At 32.9% G+C, this 17,522-nt stretch overlaps 3 protein-coding genes across 5 annotated transcripts in view; 2 read left to right on the top strand and 1 right to left on the bottom strand.

Moving 5' to 3' along the window:
* The window catches only part of LOC125061548 (BTB/POZ domain-containing protein 7), a 33,833-nt gene extending 33,053 nt beyond the window's left edge, over positions 1-780 (bottom strand). Inside the window, exon 1 of the mRNA XM_047667022.1 lies at positions 480-780. The gene's annotated coding sequence lies outside the window, so the exon portion shown is untranslated. The remainder of the gene's footprint in view (positions 1-479) is intronic.
* A 1,826-nt stretch (positions 781-2,606) lies between these two features.
* On the top strand, positions 2,607-6,166 carry LOC125061369 (E3 ubiquitin-protein ligase RFWD3). Its single transcript, XM_047666779.1, has 2 exons — positions 2,607-2,766; positions 3,094-6,166. Exon 2 carries the CDS (start codon positions 3,108-3,110, stop codon positions 5,019-5,021), a length of 1,914 nt encoding a protein of 637 aa, XP_047522735.1. The 5' UTR covers positions 2,607-2,766; positions 3,094-3,107; the 3' UTR covers positions 5,022-6,166.
* Positions 6,167-8,963: 2,797 nt separating this feature from the next.
* Positions 8,964-14,878, top strand: LOC125061385 (thioredoxin domain-containing protein 9). 3 transcript variants are annotated; one of them, XM_047666803.1, is made up of 6 exons: positions 8,964-9,122; positions 10,007-10,076; positions 10,197-10,296; positions 10,532-10,733; positions 11,254-11,389; positions 14,335-14,878. In XM_047666803.1, exons 2-6 carry the CDS (start codon positions 10,012-10,014, stop codon positions 14,462-14,464), a joined length of 633 nt encoding a protein of 210 aa, XP_047522759.1. In that variant the 5' UTR covers positions 8,964-9,122; positions 10,007-10,011; the 3' UTR covers positions 14,465-14,878. The 3 variants fall into 3 exon arrangements, with proteins under 3 accessions (XP_047522759.1, XP_047522760.1, XP_047522761.1); XM_047666804.1 differs by lacking the exon at positions 8,964-9,122 and adding an exon at positions 9,172-9,267; XM_047666805.1 differs by lacking the exon at positions 8,964-9,122 and adding an exon at positions 9,520-9,615.
* The last annotated feature ends 2,644 nt before the right edge of the window (positions 14,879-17,522 follow it).

Here is a 17,522-nt window from a genome sequence, read left to right as displayed (position 1 = left end):
CAATTGCTGTTATGATATACATACAATAGGATATACAGAAAAATTGTGAAGGTTTCATCTAAGTAGGCAATGTAAACAGTAGCAACTGTCACAGTTTCTCCCTATCAGATTGTAGATAATATGTACTATGTAGGTGGCCTACTTATCAGTTATACATTGAAAGTGAATGTTTGGGGGTGCGGCTAAGGGATGTTCTGACGTCATTGCGCGCGCAATCCGCCCCCTGAACTCACATGACCTACTTCCCTTTTGCGACACACTATTGCGATATGCATTAAAATGTCAACAGGGCTCGCCACAAGCGCGTTATTGACCAACACTGGCCTAGAAACTAATTTGCACAAACCTCACACACAGTAAACAACTGTTGTAACATGTAATCTACATCAAAAAACATTTAACACCCGATTATGACTAGTTGAAGATGGCTAGCAGAAATGTAAATGATGATATTTTAAATAAACAAAATTAGTTCTTACCAACGGTCCTACTCATTACAACAATTAAATCCAATTTGTTTTAACACTTTTCACATAAACATTTTGTAGTACGCCGCCATTAAAAACATTCACTTAAAACACAAAATCAAACATCACAGCATTGTTCAAGAAACCTCTTTGCGTCCTAACGGAATACTATGAGACTGGTAGTTTTTATATAGTACAGCTAGACTACGAATAAAACCTAGTCAACTCAATAGAGAGTCAAAAAATCAGAAACTAGAAGAACCCGTTATTCCAACCAAGTTAACCAGATTCTGAAATTCTGATTTCTGACAGACTGATATCTGACAGTTGAATTGTAATTTTCTTTTGATGATATACAATGGATAGTATTTTAGCTATGAATGTTTTCAAGTAAGACCGTTTCTGTGGCTCTTAGTAGCGCTTTAGTCTGTAGTCTGTACTCTGTACGGAGCTTTTAACGTCGTAGACCAGTGTTGCCAGGTCTCCCGATTTTCCGGGAGTTCTCCCGATTTTACTAAATGTCTCCCGATATCCCGGATCCTTAATTAAACCTCCCGATTTTAATTTACTGTTCCACAGATTCAACTCAAGTTACTAAAAACACTGCCTCTACTGCGTGAAACGAATCACCGAACCACCGAACGAATCACAAAAGTAATGAGTTTGTAAAGTATGTAGCGTAAAGTATGCCTTGATGGAATGGAATAAAGTTGAATATAAAACAGCAAACCTTTGGAATTCAGAGAACATAGACAAACCGGTTTCTCTAATTATTATACGACCAAATTAGGAGACATAGTTCAGTTTAGTAATAGTAATAGTATTAGTAAGGTATTTTAAATCAACAGCATTAGATTAGATTGCGTCTGTGAAGTGAAGTGAGCAAAGTTTTGTTTGCTTGCATTTTGCAATCGCTTTGTTTTTGTTATCTCGGACTAAATATCGTTTTAAAGTGTTATAAACAAGTTTTAAAGCTGTAAAAAATTATCAGAATTTAGAATGTCTAGTTAATAACAAAATAGTAATTACAAAAAAAATAACAGAATTGGGGATTCCTTATAAAAAAAATATGATAGGGCTGGCCGCAGATGGTGCCAACGTAATGATGGGAAAGAACAATTCTCTTGCAACGAAGTTCAAACAAGACATACCACACCTTTTCGTTATGAAATGTGTATGCCATTCTGTACATCTTGTAGCGTCAAACGCTTGCTTAAAATTGCCTCGAGAACCCGAAGATCTAGCACGGGATGTGTATAACTATTTGAATGGTAGCCCAAAACGTACCGGCTTGTTGAAAGAATTCCAAGAATTTTTGGAATTAAAACCACACAAATTGCTGCAACCTTCTCAAACAAGATGGCTCTCTTTAGAGGCAGTAGTAAAGAGGTTGCTAGAACAATACGAAGCCTTAAAGTTGTACTTTAGGGACGCTATTTTCAGCGACCCTATTAAAGCTGCAGAAAACATATTGAGAATGATAGAAAATCCAGTGAACAAGCTATATCTGCAATTTATGGCGTATGCCTTAGGAATATTCAACGAACTAAACAGAACCATGCAATCAGAAAATACAAATGTACACATAATTTACAACAGGGTGATGACCGTAATCTACACAATTTTGGGATGTTATGTGAAAGAAGAATACATTTCAAGAAATGATCACAAAAACATCGACTATAAAAATCCCAGAAAGTACATGGATATAAAAGATTGGTATTTAGGCGCTGAAGTAGGGGCATTGATTGAGGAGCTTTCTGGAAAAAGATAGCCCAGATGCATTTGGGTGATGGCAGAAAAATGTTTCCAAATTTAACTTTGACAGTTTTGAGTTTTATGTGCTTGCCACACTCAAGTGCATCTGTGGAAAGGCTGTTTTCGCAAATAAATTTAACGAAAACAAAGTTACGGAACCAACTCTCTACCCCGGTAATATCGGGAGTCCTGCATACAAAAAACATTTTGAAAAATTCTAATTGCTTCAATTTCGAAATTAAAGACCAAATTTTACAGAAACTTAATAAAAATATGTATTAAAACTCTCCCGATTATTTTTGTAATTTTACCATAAGACTCCCGGATTTTTATAGATATACCTCCCGGAAAATTAAATTTGGATCTGGCAACACTGTCGTAGACTAGCGTTTGTGGTTTTAACTTTCAAGATGTTTAGAATGAATAATTATTTAATTTTTATTGATATATTTTGATATTGTAAAACTTTGCTTTTATAATTCGTTTGTTTACATATTATCGTATTGCAAACTAATCACACAGACGTGACTATCTTATGAGGGTAAGAATTTTAAAAATAAATTGACTAACAATATTAACACATCTGCTGTAGACGAATTTAATTTAATCTGTAAGGTTAAACAAAGATATATCATTTTAAAATTTTAACTAAAACTCACTCCAGAACGTTCTCTAAAAAAATTAGACCTGTCAGCTGGAAATTTACTATAATTTGATAAATCATAGGACAAATACAAGCGGATTTGTAGATTTTATTAAATTCTTCCAGATATAAAATATTAATAATCAAAACATTCTTAATCCCCTGTGGGATGTTTTTAAATTTAAATATATATTAGATTTTTATACTTATTGCTTTTTTTTTCAGGAATAGAAATTGCAATGGGTGACAGCTCAGACAGCAGTCCCAATATTATAATTGATGACCATTCAACCAACAATGCCTCAGAGACTCCTTCGCCTCCGAGCCCAGACATTCTGGAAGACAGCTCTCACTTAAATGAACCTTCTCCAGGCTATGAGCCTTCTTCACCACGCTATGAGCCTCCTTCATCACGCTATGAGCCTCATTCACCACGCTATTCTCCAATCTATGAGCCTTCTTCTCCAGTCTATGAGCCTTCTTCTTCACTGAATTCTAACTCACAAAGTTATGCTGTTATGACCTCTCTTTATCGGCCTGCTGCACTTGAAGTACATCTTGATTTACCCATTTATGAACCTGTAAATCCTTCCAATAATATTTATGTTGCTATACCATGGACTTATGAATCGAGAAATTTAGAACAATCAGAAGATAGCAATCCAGTTATAGTTAATGAAGAATCAAGCAGCTCACCTCAAGATATAGTTAAGACTTATGAGAATTATTCAGAGCCACCTGCAAAAATAAGACGTTTAAGTTCCCCTAAACAAAATGATGACTGTGATGGTGAAACTTGTCCAATATGTTTAGATACCTGGGGAAATTCAGGTGACCATAGACTGGTTGCACTCCGATGTGGACATTTATTTGGAGCAAAATGTGTTGAAAGGTGGCTCAAGACACAGGTGTCTAAGAACAGATCTTGCCCTACATGTAAACGTAAAGCATCTATGAAAGATCTGAGATTTATTTATGCCAGACGATTAGTTGCAGCAGATACTACACAAATAACTGCTCTTCAAAAACAAATAGAAATCTTACAGTCTGAGAAAAACAGAGTAGAATTAGAGCTTCAAACTTCAAAGATAGCACATCGTTCGAGATTATTAGAGTTAGAAGTCTTGAGAAAAGCATTACTGAAAAAACAAGTCAATAAAGAGGAGACGCCACGACGATCATGGCGGTTTGCTTTAGAAAAAAATTTGGAAATATGTAAAGATGGTGATTGTCGTGTGCTTACATACAATTGTCGAACATATGAACTGTACATATCACAAAAAAGTTCTAACTACTTGTTTCCTGGTTATGGAATCAGAAAAGTAAGTTGTGTTGACTACAAATTGGGACAGTTTATGCACTTGCATCCTAAACCAATCAGAGATATTACATATTCTCAACCTAGAGATTTACTTTTGAGTGCTGGTTTAGATGGTTGTGTAAGAATTGTGGAAAGAGGAATACCCAGCTCCACTATTAAGTGTGGGGTACCTTTGTGGTCATGCTCATGGGACAATCTAAGAAGCAATGAGTTCTATGTTGGGGGTGTAGGAGGTGTCATTTGCCAATATGATGTTCGTAATCCTAATACTTATATAAATAAAGTTTCAATACCTGGAGATCTTTCACCAGTTGTATCACTATGTTCAACAGAATTTGGACTGTTATCATGCCAATTAAACTCTTGTAATTTGTGGAGTGTGGGTAGTACAAGACAATGGGAGCCACATCCATTGCCAGTAGATGGTCCTTTTATGTCACTGTGTTATAATGGTGCATCCCATCAAGTGTTGGTGTCAGGTAGGGCTAGTGGGTCAGAAAGGTCAAAGTTGACACTGTGTAAGTTAAAATCAAGTTTTAAAAGTGATGAAGTGTCATTTGATGTTGAGCATACATTCAGTGGATCTTCTCGATCATTAACAATGTCTCGTGCTGCCTGGGTAACAGCCCCAGGAGCAACTTGGGTGGGTGCTCATTCAGAAAGTGAGTCTGCATTATTTTTACATGGACTGGATGGAGCCCGGACTATGTCTTTGCCTGCAGCTGAACCTGCATTAGATGTATGTGCGGCCCAACTAAATGGTGACACGGTATTAGCAGCGCTCTCAGCCTCTCGACTTAGATTGTACAAAGCAGTTTCAACAAATTCCTGACAGAAAGACTACTGCACATTGTAAAAGCTATTTTGCATTTATTTATTGATTAGCTTAGCATTTAATTACATTAATCATCTTCTATGACTGTGTAAATTTAATTAATGTTAGAGATAAATGTTTCATATTGTTGGTTCTGAATTCTGATTAGTTGCTATTAAGTGTATATATAAAAACTGCAGGTTGTAAATTAAATAGCTTTGTTGTATATCAGGCAAGCTAAGCAACTGATTCATTGATTGTCTATAGATATAGGTTGTGTATAGAAATATTTATAGACCACCAAATATTATAACCAAAATTATTTGGTATCCTGAATAAAGTACAACAAAGACAATCTAAGATGCTTTTATGACATCAGTCCTAAAATAGTAAGACAGTAATAGGTTTCTTAATTTGCCATAAATACCTACTGTGAAATCTTCACTCATGTCAATATTGTATGATGAAGTAAGACATCAGTATATTAAAATGCTGTCATAGACTCATAAGTGGGACTTAATAATATGGACTTAAAGATACAGGCCAGTATAACATCAAAAATACAAAGTCAAATACGACTAGCTCTTGTAAATGCAAGTGTTAAGGGGATTAGACGCATAAATTGACCTTAACTTTTTTTAAGTTATTTTTTAGATTACCTCTGTGCTTTCTGTATATTTACAATTCCAAATGCTACACAACAATCCTTTTAGTTAACTGTTACCACCCATTTAAGACAGACTTTTTGTTAGTAGGTACCTACATACGTCATTTTTGTATTTGTTTTGGAAATGGCCTTTTGTAAAAGCTTTAAAATTGTGTGTAATAAATGTTTTAATTCAGTCTTAAATTATATAGCTACAGACTGCTGCAAAGGAAAAATACCTCATATATAATATTATGTATGTTTGTAAAAATGTGAGCTAAACTGGTTGAGGTGTCAAATTGTGGTGGAAAAGACTAAAAAAACTATAATTTTAAAGTGTAGTGATCTTTTTATGATGAATGAAGGTGTAATGATCTTCAACAAGATCACTTCGAACTATAGAACATACGAACCACTCATAAAGCTATGCCTTTATTTCTTATATTTAGTACTAGCAGTTTCCCGCCCGCTTCGCTGGGCGAATTAAAATAGGAAATAAATAAAATTTTATGTTTCACTATTTATATATTTTTTCATATTTTTATTATTCTTCTTTTTAACTTCCCGCTAAGAAAATTGAAAATTTTCGAAAATCGAGTTTTTAACAGATGTTGACGTTTTGAGGTTCTAGGAAGCCTCCCCGAATGTTTCCGCGGTGAAGTCCGTATGTATAATTTTTTATAAAAGTAAAACAGCAAAAAAAATAAATAGCCATAAACCATCTAGGAATAATTAGTTTCATGTCGATACTATTAGTGGTTTAGGCGTGAAGGAGCCTCAAACGAAGACCATTTTTCTTATATATATATATATAAAAAGATTACTCAAATAATATCCTAGTGGAACAATATTAAATCAGATACAGAGGACATACGCGTGGTCATTAAATCATATCATATAATCATAATCGCTTAATCATATTTGATTTAAAAAAATCGTTCCATGACAGCATAACGGAACCTAAATTGGTTGTAAAGTTTAATCGAAAGTAAGACATGACAAAATCTGGTAAGTTACCCTATTTTGGATCAGTGTCCAAAATATTAGTTGAAAACGTATTTAATTTTCTGTTACAATTAACACAAGGTCAAACTGATAAGCCTCTTTTTTTGAATTCGTTTAAATAAACGTAAAAAATATAAATCGAATTTTTGCACCGTATTTAAGTTTAACTACCTACTAGGTCCTTAATGTTGTAATATGAGTGGGGGGAAGATGATGTGTTTGAACCTCGTAGAAAATTTAATTAAAATCGTTAAAATTAATGTGAGATGTCGTCCACGGTTTTAATTCCATAGCTTTTAGTGACTTGAAAACTTACACCTCACTTTAGTGAAAAAATACCTGTATTTAACCAAGATACAGCTAATTGTCTGTTTTTTATATAATATGAATCTTACCCCAACGGGGAAAGATCGAAACAGACGTTCTCAAACTTTTGCCATCTCAGTTTTAAGCCATCCACGAATCCCATCATAAAATTTAGGGGATAATTTTTTTAAATTGGACTAACGGCCGTTAAAACGGTGATATTTTATTTGCCTGTGCCATGTTCGAGAGGACGGTGTTGCCTTCTTTCGGAATAATATACAAATCAGTGTGTTTATTTCTGAAATGTTCAAGCGACAGGCACTCCACACACTCTGGGCGGCTAATTTCGAATTAAGTTTGGAACTTTAGAAACTGGTGGTTTTAATATAAATATCAGCACTCAAAAAAAATTAGTTGAAATTGGTGTTATATATGGCGATTTATTGTCTCACCCCACCGGCATGATATATTTGTATATGTGATATAAACGCAAGGATCTTACATATATAGGGCCTTAGGAAAGTCTGGAGCCGGCTTTAGACTAATACATTTGTAATTCGTTCTATGTAAAGTTTAACGGTTCTTTGTTTTTCTTAACACGGCGATTTAGAAATAGTACGGATTTGTGAAACTTGGTATTTACCTATTATAATTTGACAAAATCGTAAGCACTGAGTTTTCTGCGAAGCAGGAAACTTGTTTTAAAGAGAATCGTTATTTTACTTTGTACAAAAAGCTTCTTAATATAGAAAAATAAAGACTGCATAAAAGGCAATCCTATACATTTTGTTAATATGGTACTCGAAGGTGAATGTAATTTTAATTTACAAATAAGTTTACATTTACTATCTGCCTAAGTTTACCGGAATGTCATGGCAAATAGAGAAATAAAAATTGTTGTGAGCAATACTGGGAAAATTGAATTAAATGATCTTGATACTATTTAATTTTTATTTAGTCCTTTAGTGTTAATGTACATGAAGTATATTTGTTATTTGTATGAAGAATGTTGTTATACATCGGGTTCTCAAGATTGGAAGATATGTCATGAAAAATAAATCAATCATAAATTACTTTAATGTACTAATCTATTAGGTATATATCATTTCAATCATACAAATAACTTAACACCTCATTCATTACTAGAAAGCAATTGCAAGAACTCCACTAGCATTTATTGTTCTTGAGGGATTATAACTTCATATTTTTCTAACCATTAAAAATATTTTTCTTCCGTTGATAGCAATATCTTGTCGAAGAATATTTTGCAACAGCTTCATAACTGTTGGATTTGCCTTTCGAACTGTATAGTATTCCTTTACTTTATTCCCAATCAACTGTAAATCGAAACTGTCCAAGTTGATTTTCTTCTTCCCCTTCCTCTTTTTACCAGGCGTGGAAAACACCATCATTGATGATGATCATCGTTGACGACTCATTGGTCTTGTGGTTAGTACCCCTGACTGCGAATCCATGGGTCCCGAGTTCGATCCCCGGTTGAGACGAACATCGATGTGATGAGCATTTGGTGTTGTGCTTAGGTCTTGGGTGTTTAAATATGTATATATATGCCTATCTATCTATAATATGTATGTATATCCGTTGCCTAGTATCCATAACACAAGCTTCACCAGCTTAGCTTGGGACTAGGTCAATTGGTGTGAATTGTCTTTTAAAAAAAAAAATATTAAAAAAAAAATCGATGTGCCCTCAGCTTCGATTCGCCGCCGTATAGTAGTTAGTACTGGAAACCCCTATGAAGTCACAATTAAGTACCGAAGATAAATATAAAATAAACTATAAGTATCAAACCACTCAGTCCCAACTTACCGGTTTTGCGCTTTAGAATCAAAGAATGAGTTTGATTTACACCTTCTCAATTTATTAAACGATAAACATTGAAACCAGTAAGTTTACATTTATTATTTAAGATGGGAATTGAACGTTCTGTATTTAAATAGTCGAACAAAAAATAGTAGTCAATAGTGGTCTATGGTTCTCAAATTTGACATTTTCACATCTAGACTAGTGTTCTGAAAAATTGTTTTGAAATTTCAAATAACAAATAGTGTCTAATTTAAAATATAATTTCTTTAGAGACACTTTATCTAGATTTTATTTTATTACTTATATACCTGTGTTCATTTCACGAAATTTTATTGGTAAGTATTTAGTATATCAAGATTTTTTATAACATGTGTGGCAAGTAGTACAACTTAAATCACAATGAGGTCATCGGCTTCCTTACTAAGTTACTAATAAACGTTTAACGTATCAGAATTTATAATTTTTTTGTATAAACTACAGGTAAGGTGTTTAAAGAACGGTAACGTTTTAGATTGATGATCGTCTATAATTATAAGGGTTGAAACTTTAACTCGTACATATTTATAATATGTAATAATTATTGATAGAAAATTAACATTTATAACTCAAGCTTATAAAGTAGTTACCACATCCGCACGAAAGCTCAAATTTTTTAAACGGAATACCGATTGTTTTGGCTGTAAAACTAAAATAATTTTGTGTAACACTCTAGTGCGCAGTAATGTTGAATATATTCGCAACGGTTTGAAAGATTGAAGTATAATTTACTCAACGCCTTGTACGTCACAAGTACAGGAATTTCTCATAGGCACCTGTACCATCAGCAACGTAAGAAATTAAATATACTGTCACTGACACAACCGGAGATCTCTAGCCGGTGTTATGATCTTATTGAAATTGCTAAATGATCAAATACAGAACAGTAACCTCTTACGGGACATAAACATGGTCGTCCCTTATTCATATCCAAGGTTGATAATCAGCAGAATTGTCGAAATTCTGGCTACAAAAACCAAGCTAAGAGTTCAGGCACCTCTCATACTGAATCCGCTGTTTTTCTGTTTATGTTTACCAAAACTGTCATATATTTCAGAAAAGATTGCTCATAACATATACTATAGATATAATAGTATTATGTATGATGTAGTAAACTTCAGTAAATATATATTAAATAAATACATTGGACTCAATACTAAGTCTATTACTTTTGTTTTTTTAGACAACATGGAGAAAGCTATACAACAAATTGCCCAAACAATGGAGCGACAGCTCGATTTTGAGCTGGAAAAGTAAGTGTTTTGTATAATTAAAAAAAAGGTTCTCAATTTATGTACCTTTTCTTAATTATCTATGTTATCGTCACATCAACTGAAACAAATTAAATTACTGGTGTTTCTTAAATTTTTTAGGCTAGATGCTCTGGATGGTGGTGACCTTGAAGCTATTCGTCAACAGCGCTTAAATGAGATGAAACAACGTGCTAAACAAAAACAAGAGTGGCTGGTTAATGTATGTACATATCCACATATATACATTGTATATGCTATAAGAATAGTTAGAATATGTTTTTGCTAAGTTTTGTTTTTGTTAAGTTGATAAAGGTTAATTTTTTTTAAGTATTAGAGATGTATACAAATAATACAATAATAATATAAAGTTTTTACACATATGTTGTTATATGGTAATGTAAATATTTACACAGCAAAACTAGGGAATTTGATATGCATAACTGAATTTTTTATAGGGTCATGGTGAATATACAGAGATAGATGGAGAAAAGGAATTCTTTACTATATGCAACAAGAGTGAGAACCTCGTATGCCATTTCTATAGACATGATTCACCTAGGTGTCGCATATTTGACATGCACCTTAAGATCTTGGCCAAAAAGCATGTTGAGACTCGATTCATTAAGATGGATGCTGAGAAAGCACCATTTTTAACTGGTAATTATTATGTGACCCATTAAACGTCACTTCACTTCACTTAACCACGTTAATAGCTTAATTGCAAAAACCAATTGTCTAATTTGTAAATTTGATTCTGGTGGAAAGAGTAATTGTTTCACTTTGAAGGCTTGTCTTTTAAGTAGTTGTTTTGAGGGCTATTCAGGGCACAATATTTATTTGTAAATGTTATTAACCTTTATAACATGAAGAAAGAGTGTTCATTAAAAAGATCCAGTGAGAATAATAAGCTAAATTTAAAAAAAAAATCCACCTTCATGTGTGAAATACAGAGTCCACTTTACAGAAAGCACATACCAATAATAGTGTATTCTAACATTATAATTTAAACAAGAGTGGATATAGCAAAGTTTGCCAAAAAACTGGCAACATTTTATCATTGTGGTGTGCAGAATTTGTTTAATTGATTTTTGTGATAATTTAAATAAAAAAAAAATTGTATTTTTTATTTTTTGGAATGTTCTGTATTGATTTATACTAAGATTAAAATTTCTGACAGGCCGTCTCAAAATACGTGTAATACCAACTCTTGCATTAGTGAAAGCAAATAAGACAAAGGATTTTGTGGTTGGATTCACTGAACTTGGTAACCGAGATGACTTCTCCACAGATATGCTCGAGTGGAGGATCGCCAGGTATAATAATTTTACATAGTATTTATTTAACACTTTATTGCAAAAACCAGTACAAATTATATACTTAAAAAATAAGGTTTGCTTTTTCGCTTTCGAGTGATCTCTTCAATAAGGTTAGAGCAAGAAAATAACAAAAGAGATTATTAAAACAGTAGTAAAGGATACAAGACATATCACCATTTTTAAATTATATAAGGAAGGATGTGGAGTAGTAATGTAGATAGTTTATTGATTTTAATTTTAAAATTTTAATTATGAAAATTATTGATAAGTGTAGTGTAGATATCAGGCCTTTTAAACAATTACAAAGGAAGATACTTTTCATTTGCAATTTGAGGTATAGAGAATACGTACAAATAAAAACTACCTATATACCGCCATAGATTTTGATGATAATCGAAAGTCATCATCAAGATCATTACTATCGTATTGTTGCTTAACTGTAGCCAAGGGCGGATCCAGCTTTGGCGCCAGGAGGGGGTCACATAGTCGTGGTCAAGTCAAGAACTTATAATTTAATTTTGATAACAATAGATACAAGTAAAAAGTAGGTATTTTATTAATGTACGTAAGTATTGCATACAGGTTGTTCCAACTAGTGACGTCAATATTTTTTTTTTAGATTCCTCACACCTGGAGGCATACGAAAATACCCCATGTATGCGCGATTTTTTGTAGTTTTCGAGTTATAATTTTTTTGTGTTTTTTGAATGTTTTCTGCCAGCGAGGTTTCAAAAATTCCTATCTTTTTTTGTTATACCTACAACAAAAAAGATATGAATTTTACAGATTTTTCTGTTAAATGATTGCCTTAAGGCTTAAATGATGTTCAAGTAAAAAAAATCCCAGCTTATAAAATTTTGTTAAAGCTACTCAAAAAAGGTTTTAAGGTTAGAAGTTTAGTTTTTAGCTGGATTTGCCCAAACATTCGACTTCAATTTAAAAATACAAATAGAAGTTTCCATAGCTTCTGGCTAAGTTTAAAAACTCCACAGGGTTCTAAGCTACCCAAATCAAAGAAAAAATGGTACTTAATTGGTCTTTTTTTGTTGTAATCGGTGGATTTCTTTTTGGTGGATAGGCTAAAAATCATTGAAGCATTAAAAATGTTTTTTTTCGACCTTTATTATTCTTATGGTAAATTAAACTAAATAATGTGGTTTTTTAATTAATTTTAATACCCGTAAAATAAATGTAGCTGTATGTAATTTATTGACGTCACTAGTTGGACCACCCTGTATACACGTACATATTACCATCTTCTCTTGAAGACATCCAGAGAAACACTATCACGTTTTTTTTTTAAGTGGAATCTCGGAGCCTTTACAGCTCAGTTCGGGCTGTTTTGGCGAGCTTAGCTCGGCCTGACTATCACGTACAGAATGAGGCAGCCTATTTATATTACATAACCGTTGTGAATGATTTGTCATAGCAGCTAGAGGTATGTCGAGGGGTATTACGCTAAACTCCGCAAAAGTGAAGAGATGGTACGACAAAGGAATCCATCAAAGAAAATAGAAACAGACAAAATACATATTATATTTTAATAACTAAATAAATTTTTCTGTAACGTGTTTTCCCGAAACGTGTTATTACATCATTTACGTCAACGGGTACGTTTTCATGAACGTGGAGAAGTGCCAGTCCGGTTAGGCGATCTTCAACCATTGAAGATCTTAGCCACGATTTAATTCTGCGCAACGTAGAGAAAGACCTTTCTGCTGTCGCTTTGCTGACAGGGTATCCAATTTTCCTATATTAGGATACATATTGATGTCACAATTTAAAATAAGACTATGTTATGATATGTTGAAGTTTAGTCGTTTCGATTCCGATTGAGGTAAGGTCTAGCTAGACGTTTCATAGTCGACAAGCGCGCGCAAGTGTGGCGCGGAAAATTCAAATTCGATGCGTTCGTTCCCAAACGTTTGCACTCATACAAAGTTATTATATTAAATTAAATTAATTAAATATTGAAGTTACATATAATCTGTATGGTGACAAATTTATATATAAAATATATATGTTCAATTAGTGGTCCACCTCAGTCCTGCTCAGGGGGGGGTCATGACCCCCATGACCCCCCCCCCCTGGATCCGCCGTTGACTGTAGCGATATATATATATAAATACATAATTGCATATTCTTCCTAATTGTCAAACATACTGACACAATCTGAAATATTTTTTCTAATAGTTTTACATTAGAAAACTATAGAACTATAGATCCTTCCTCCCGGTCCCCTAATCAAAAAATGGTCACGTGACATTAATTTCATTCCCAGACAAATTCCTGTAGCATGGGTGTACGGTTCCTGGGTCATCGGGGAAATAATAGAATATTTTTAACTTACTCTATATTTATCACTCGCGTAACAATAGAATATGAGCGAAATAATGATTATGTTAATTGCTATGTAACGAATGAGTGCAATTTAACAATCAGAGAGAGTGCCGACGTCTGGCTATGCTCTCGGGGTGAAACTCCCATGATTTAGTTAATTGTAAATGACTGCACACTAACAGTCGAAGAGAGTGCCTGCGTCTGGCTATACCCTCGGGGCGTGACTCCGACGATTTAGGAAATCGTCATGCTTATAAGTGATCAAACTGTACAGCCAGGGAAATAGTTATGCTTGTAGATGATTGCAATGTACGCCTGTTCTTACGTTCTGTCGGCTTCTTCACTATCGGCCTCCATTAATAAATTTAATTTAATATAAAAATTTGCTGTCCGTACGGTTTTCTCTGTCTATAACGATGTCGTTAAAGTTTGCTTTTTTTCTATGATTTAATAAGGTTATCGGCTGAGGATAGTTATTTGTTGTTTTATTTGCAGGCATATAGATTTTGAAAATTTCCCATTTCAGTTAATATTATACAATTTCCTTGGAGGCATCTTTGTTGTAGACAATGTAAATATGGTTTTATGTAATTTTGTTTTAGGTCAGAAGTGATCGAATATTCTGGAGACATTCTAACACCACCTACTGAGGGTAAAAAGAAGTCCGTGCATATCCAAAGTAAGAAGGCTATAAGGGGAAGAACAGACTCTGATTCAGATCTTAGTGATTGATAGTTTAGTTAATAATATTGAAAATTTTTGGTAAAGTTATATACACTAATGCGCATTTATAAAGAGCCAAAAGCTTATTACTGAATTTGAATTAGGAATGAATAATTTTTAAGAAATTATTTCATGTGACCACAGGCCCACTCAAGGCCATGATTTCATTTTCTCTATATATTGGAAAGTTATTTCAATAGCTTTATTGAAAGTCTTATATCTTATATTTTTAATACTAATAATTTAATAATTTGCCACTATTATTTTTAAATTTTGTATTCAGTATGCTGTGTTGAGAGAAAAAATGTTTCTGCTTGTATTTAGAAATCCTTGTTATTGTAAAAGGAATTTGGGATGTTTTGGAATATTGTAAAATTTGCTTTAAGTTACTAAAGTTATTAAATTAATAAAACATATAATCCATTTTGCTTTTTATTTATGATGTATGCACTATTTACTATTATAGGTTGGTAGGCACAGGCTTTCAGGTAGACACATCTTTAAAAAAAGGGACGGCGTGAACATGTTTGGGACATGCAATATTATTTTCAGTAACACTTTCATACACAAAATGGGCAATATTTAGAATACAGCCGCCGGATTTATGGGATTTTTTTAGAGGGGGCTGCTACCCTTTTTTTTTCCACCGCCGCATCTCATGTCGGGAAGCGGATAAGGCTCTGCTGTTACCGCATCCCGCCTAAGGCGATTGTTGGTGGCGCCTTGGGGTTTTAGTGGGTATGCACATTCGCGAGTCTAATTTCTTAACTCTAGTGTGTGGCGTATGCTCTTTTATTTGTGTGAGCATTGAGCAACTTCTGTTCCTGAATCCTGTGGTTTAAATGTTTTGTTAACACTTAACTATGACTCCCCTCTGTCAAATCCAATACCTTTTTGACGTTTCTTACTTATTTTGTGACATATATATTAACGTCAAACGGTTGTCAGATGACGACCTAAGATAGAATGCCAATTGTCAACATTCTATGATTCTATCAGTCGCGATCATACAATCTTCAAAAAAAATCAGTCGCGAAGGGAAAACAGAGTTTTATTTGTCAGTTGTCAAACTAAAGTAGAGTAAAGTAGTAAGCGCATAGTGATTAGTGATTTTAATAATAAATATTATTTACGTTTTATTTTTTATTACGCGTTTCGTAATATTTAACTTGGAAGTTTATAACAAGTGTATCTTTTGGATAAAATTTATTACAAGACGCAGTCCGTGTGTTTTCTGTTTTTAAAACCACTGAGATAATGTGTGAGTCTTGAATATAATTCGCATTGACTTATTAAAAGTTGTGATAAAAGTGATATAGTACAGTTTTATTTTCCCGTATACACAATTATAAAACTACGTTTGTGCAGAACTCGTCAGTGCGTCGAATATATATCAAGGTATTACTTAAATTATTTTTCAGTCGTATTTATGTTCCAAGGTGAGGATTTGTACTTTGACCTTCTAATACAGTTACTTAAAATAATTACGAAATGCGTTTTTATATTTCTGCGGTCTTTTGTACTAGTACATATACAACGAAATGTTATTTAAATATTCTCTTGTGAATCCACAACATATTAAACTTTTTACTTGACTTTAAATCATTTTATATATGTATAACCTAAGACATTTTTAAACTACACAAATTATTACATGGAACTAACACAACACAAACATAAAATCCAGAGTTAGCTATCACTACCACATAAATTATAAGAATAGTAAGTACAATACATTTTCTTTTTTTAAAATATTGGTTCAATCTAAGTAAGAATGTACATGTATGCTTTAAATGTATGATTTGTCCTTGATTTAAAAAATCTGCTATACCATAGTGACTTAGCTACTTACAGAAAGATGTGTTGTTTGCCTAAGAAGAGTTAAAGATGAAAGAAATATCTTTCCAAAGGAACACATTTGTTTACCAGTTTACAAGTAGCCTGGTATAAATACATTATTTTAGTCCTTTTTTTATATCAAAGCCTCGCTTAATTTGAAAATTGCTTAATATTTTGTCTGATATTAGAATCTCATAGCAAATAAATATTTTATATATCTTGGTGCTTAGCCAAAAATATTATGTAATTGTAATTGTATTGGCAGTGTCTTAGGAACAGTAGATATTGATGCTTGCTTTATGTTTATTACTTCTTATGTTAATTATTGCTGTAAAGCTCAGTAAAACCCTCTTTTGAATAAAATATTATTATTATCTACATCATTTGTATGGCAAGGGAGGACAAGCAACAAAAAATCTATTTCCATAACCTATATATTCCAGCAGTATGCTTCCCCTTATAAGAGTGGAGTGAAAGCAACGGACAACGAACTGAGATCTCTGTATTAAATTATCTTAATAATAGATGTATAAGTATATAATTCGGCTACCATATTTAACATAGAATAGATTGACATCTGTGGCTAGTAAGAGACCATTTTTAATTTTCTTTTTGGGTCTATATTGATGTTTCCTTCACTAATTCTTTAAAACTTGAGAGTTTTTACATACAGCCTACTAATAAAGACAAATAGCCCTTAGATACAGGTTATCTTTATTTATAACAAAATTTGCTTATTAATATGTCCACACAAATACCGCTATCAGTATATAATCTCTTATCATGTTAGTGGCTCTACTCCCGCAATGAATAAAGATTGTATGACTACTTGGTTTAGAGTGCGTTCACCACTCATTTGACGGCCTGACGTAAGTGTCGATTGTTAAGTTTCACGTCTTTTCTTGTAAAAACTCATATTTTTAGGATTTATAATGACATAGACATAGACATATCATTTATTACAAACAAAAACACACACACAAAATAACAATAATCAAAGAAAAAAAATTAAATAAAAAATATAATGAGAGGTATATATATATTTTTTCGTTGCATTGCATGCATTTACATATAAATTAACTGTTACTTTAACATATTTTAATTTTAAATGTGTAGTTTTCAAAACAGCACATTTTGTCTTAGTCAGCTGTGAGAGTTTCATAAAATAAAATAAAAATAGCCTTTATTCGAGTAGGTACACTATAACTACAGTAAGTCCATGTCTTTT

The sequence above is a fragment of the Pieris napi genome, chromosome 23, assembly GCF_905475465.1.
Source record: "Pieris napi chromosome 23, ilPieNapi1.2, whole genome shotgun sequence".
Classification (NCBI taxonomy): domain Eukaryota; kingdom Metazoa; phylum Arthropoda; class Insecta; order Lepidoptera; family Pieridae; genus Pieris; species Pieris napi.
This window is presented reverse-complemented; position numbering and strand designations above follow the sequence as displayed.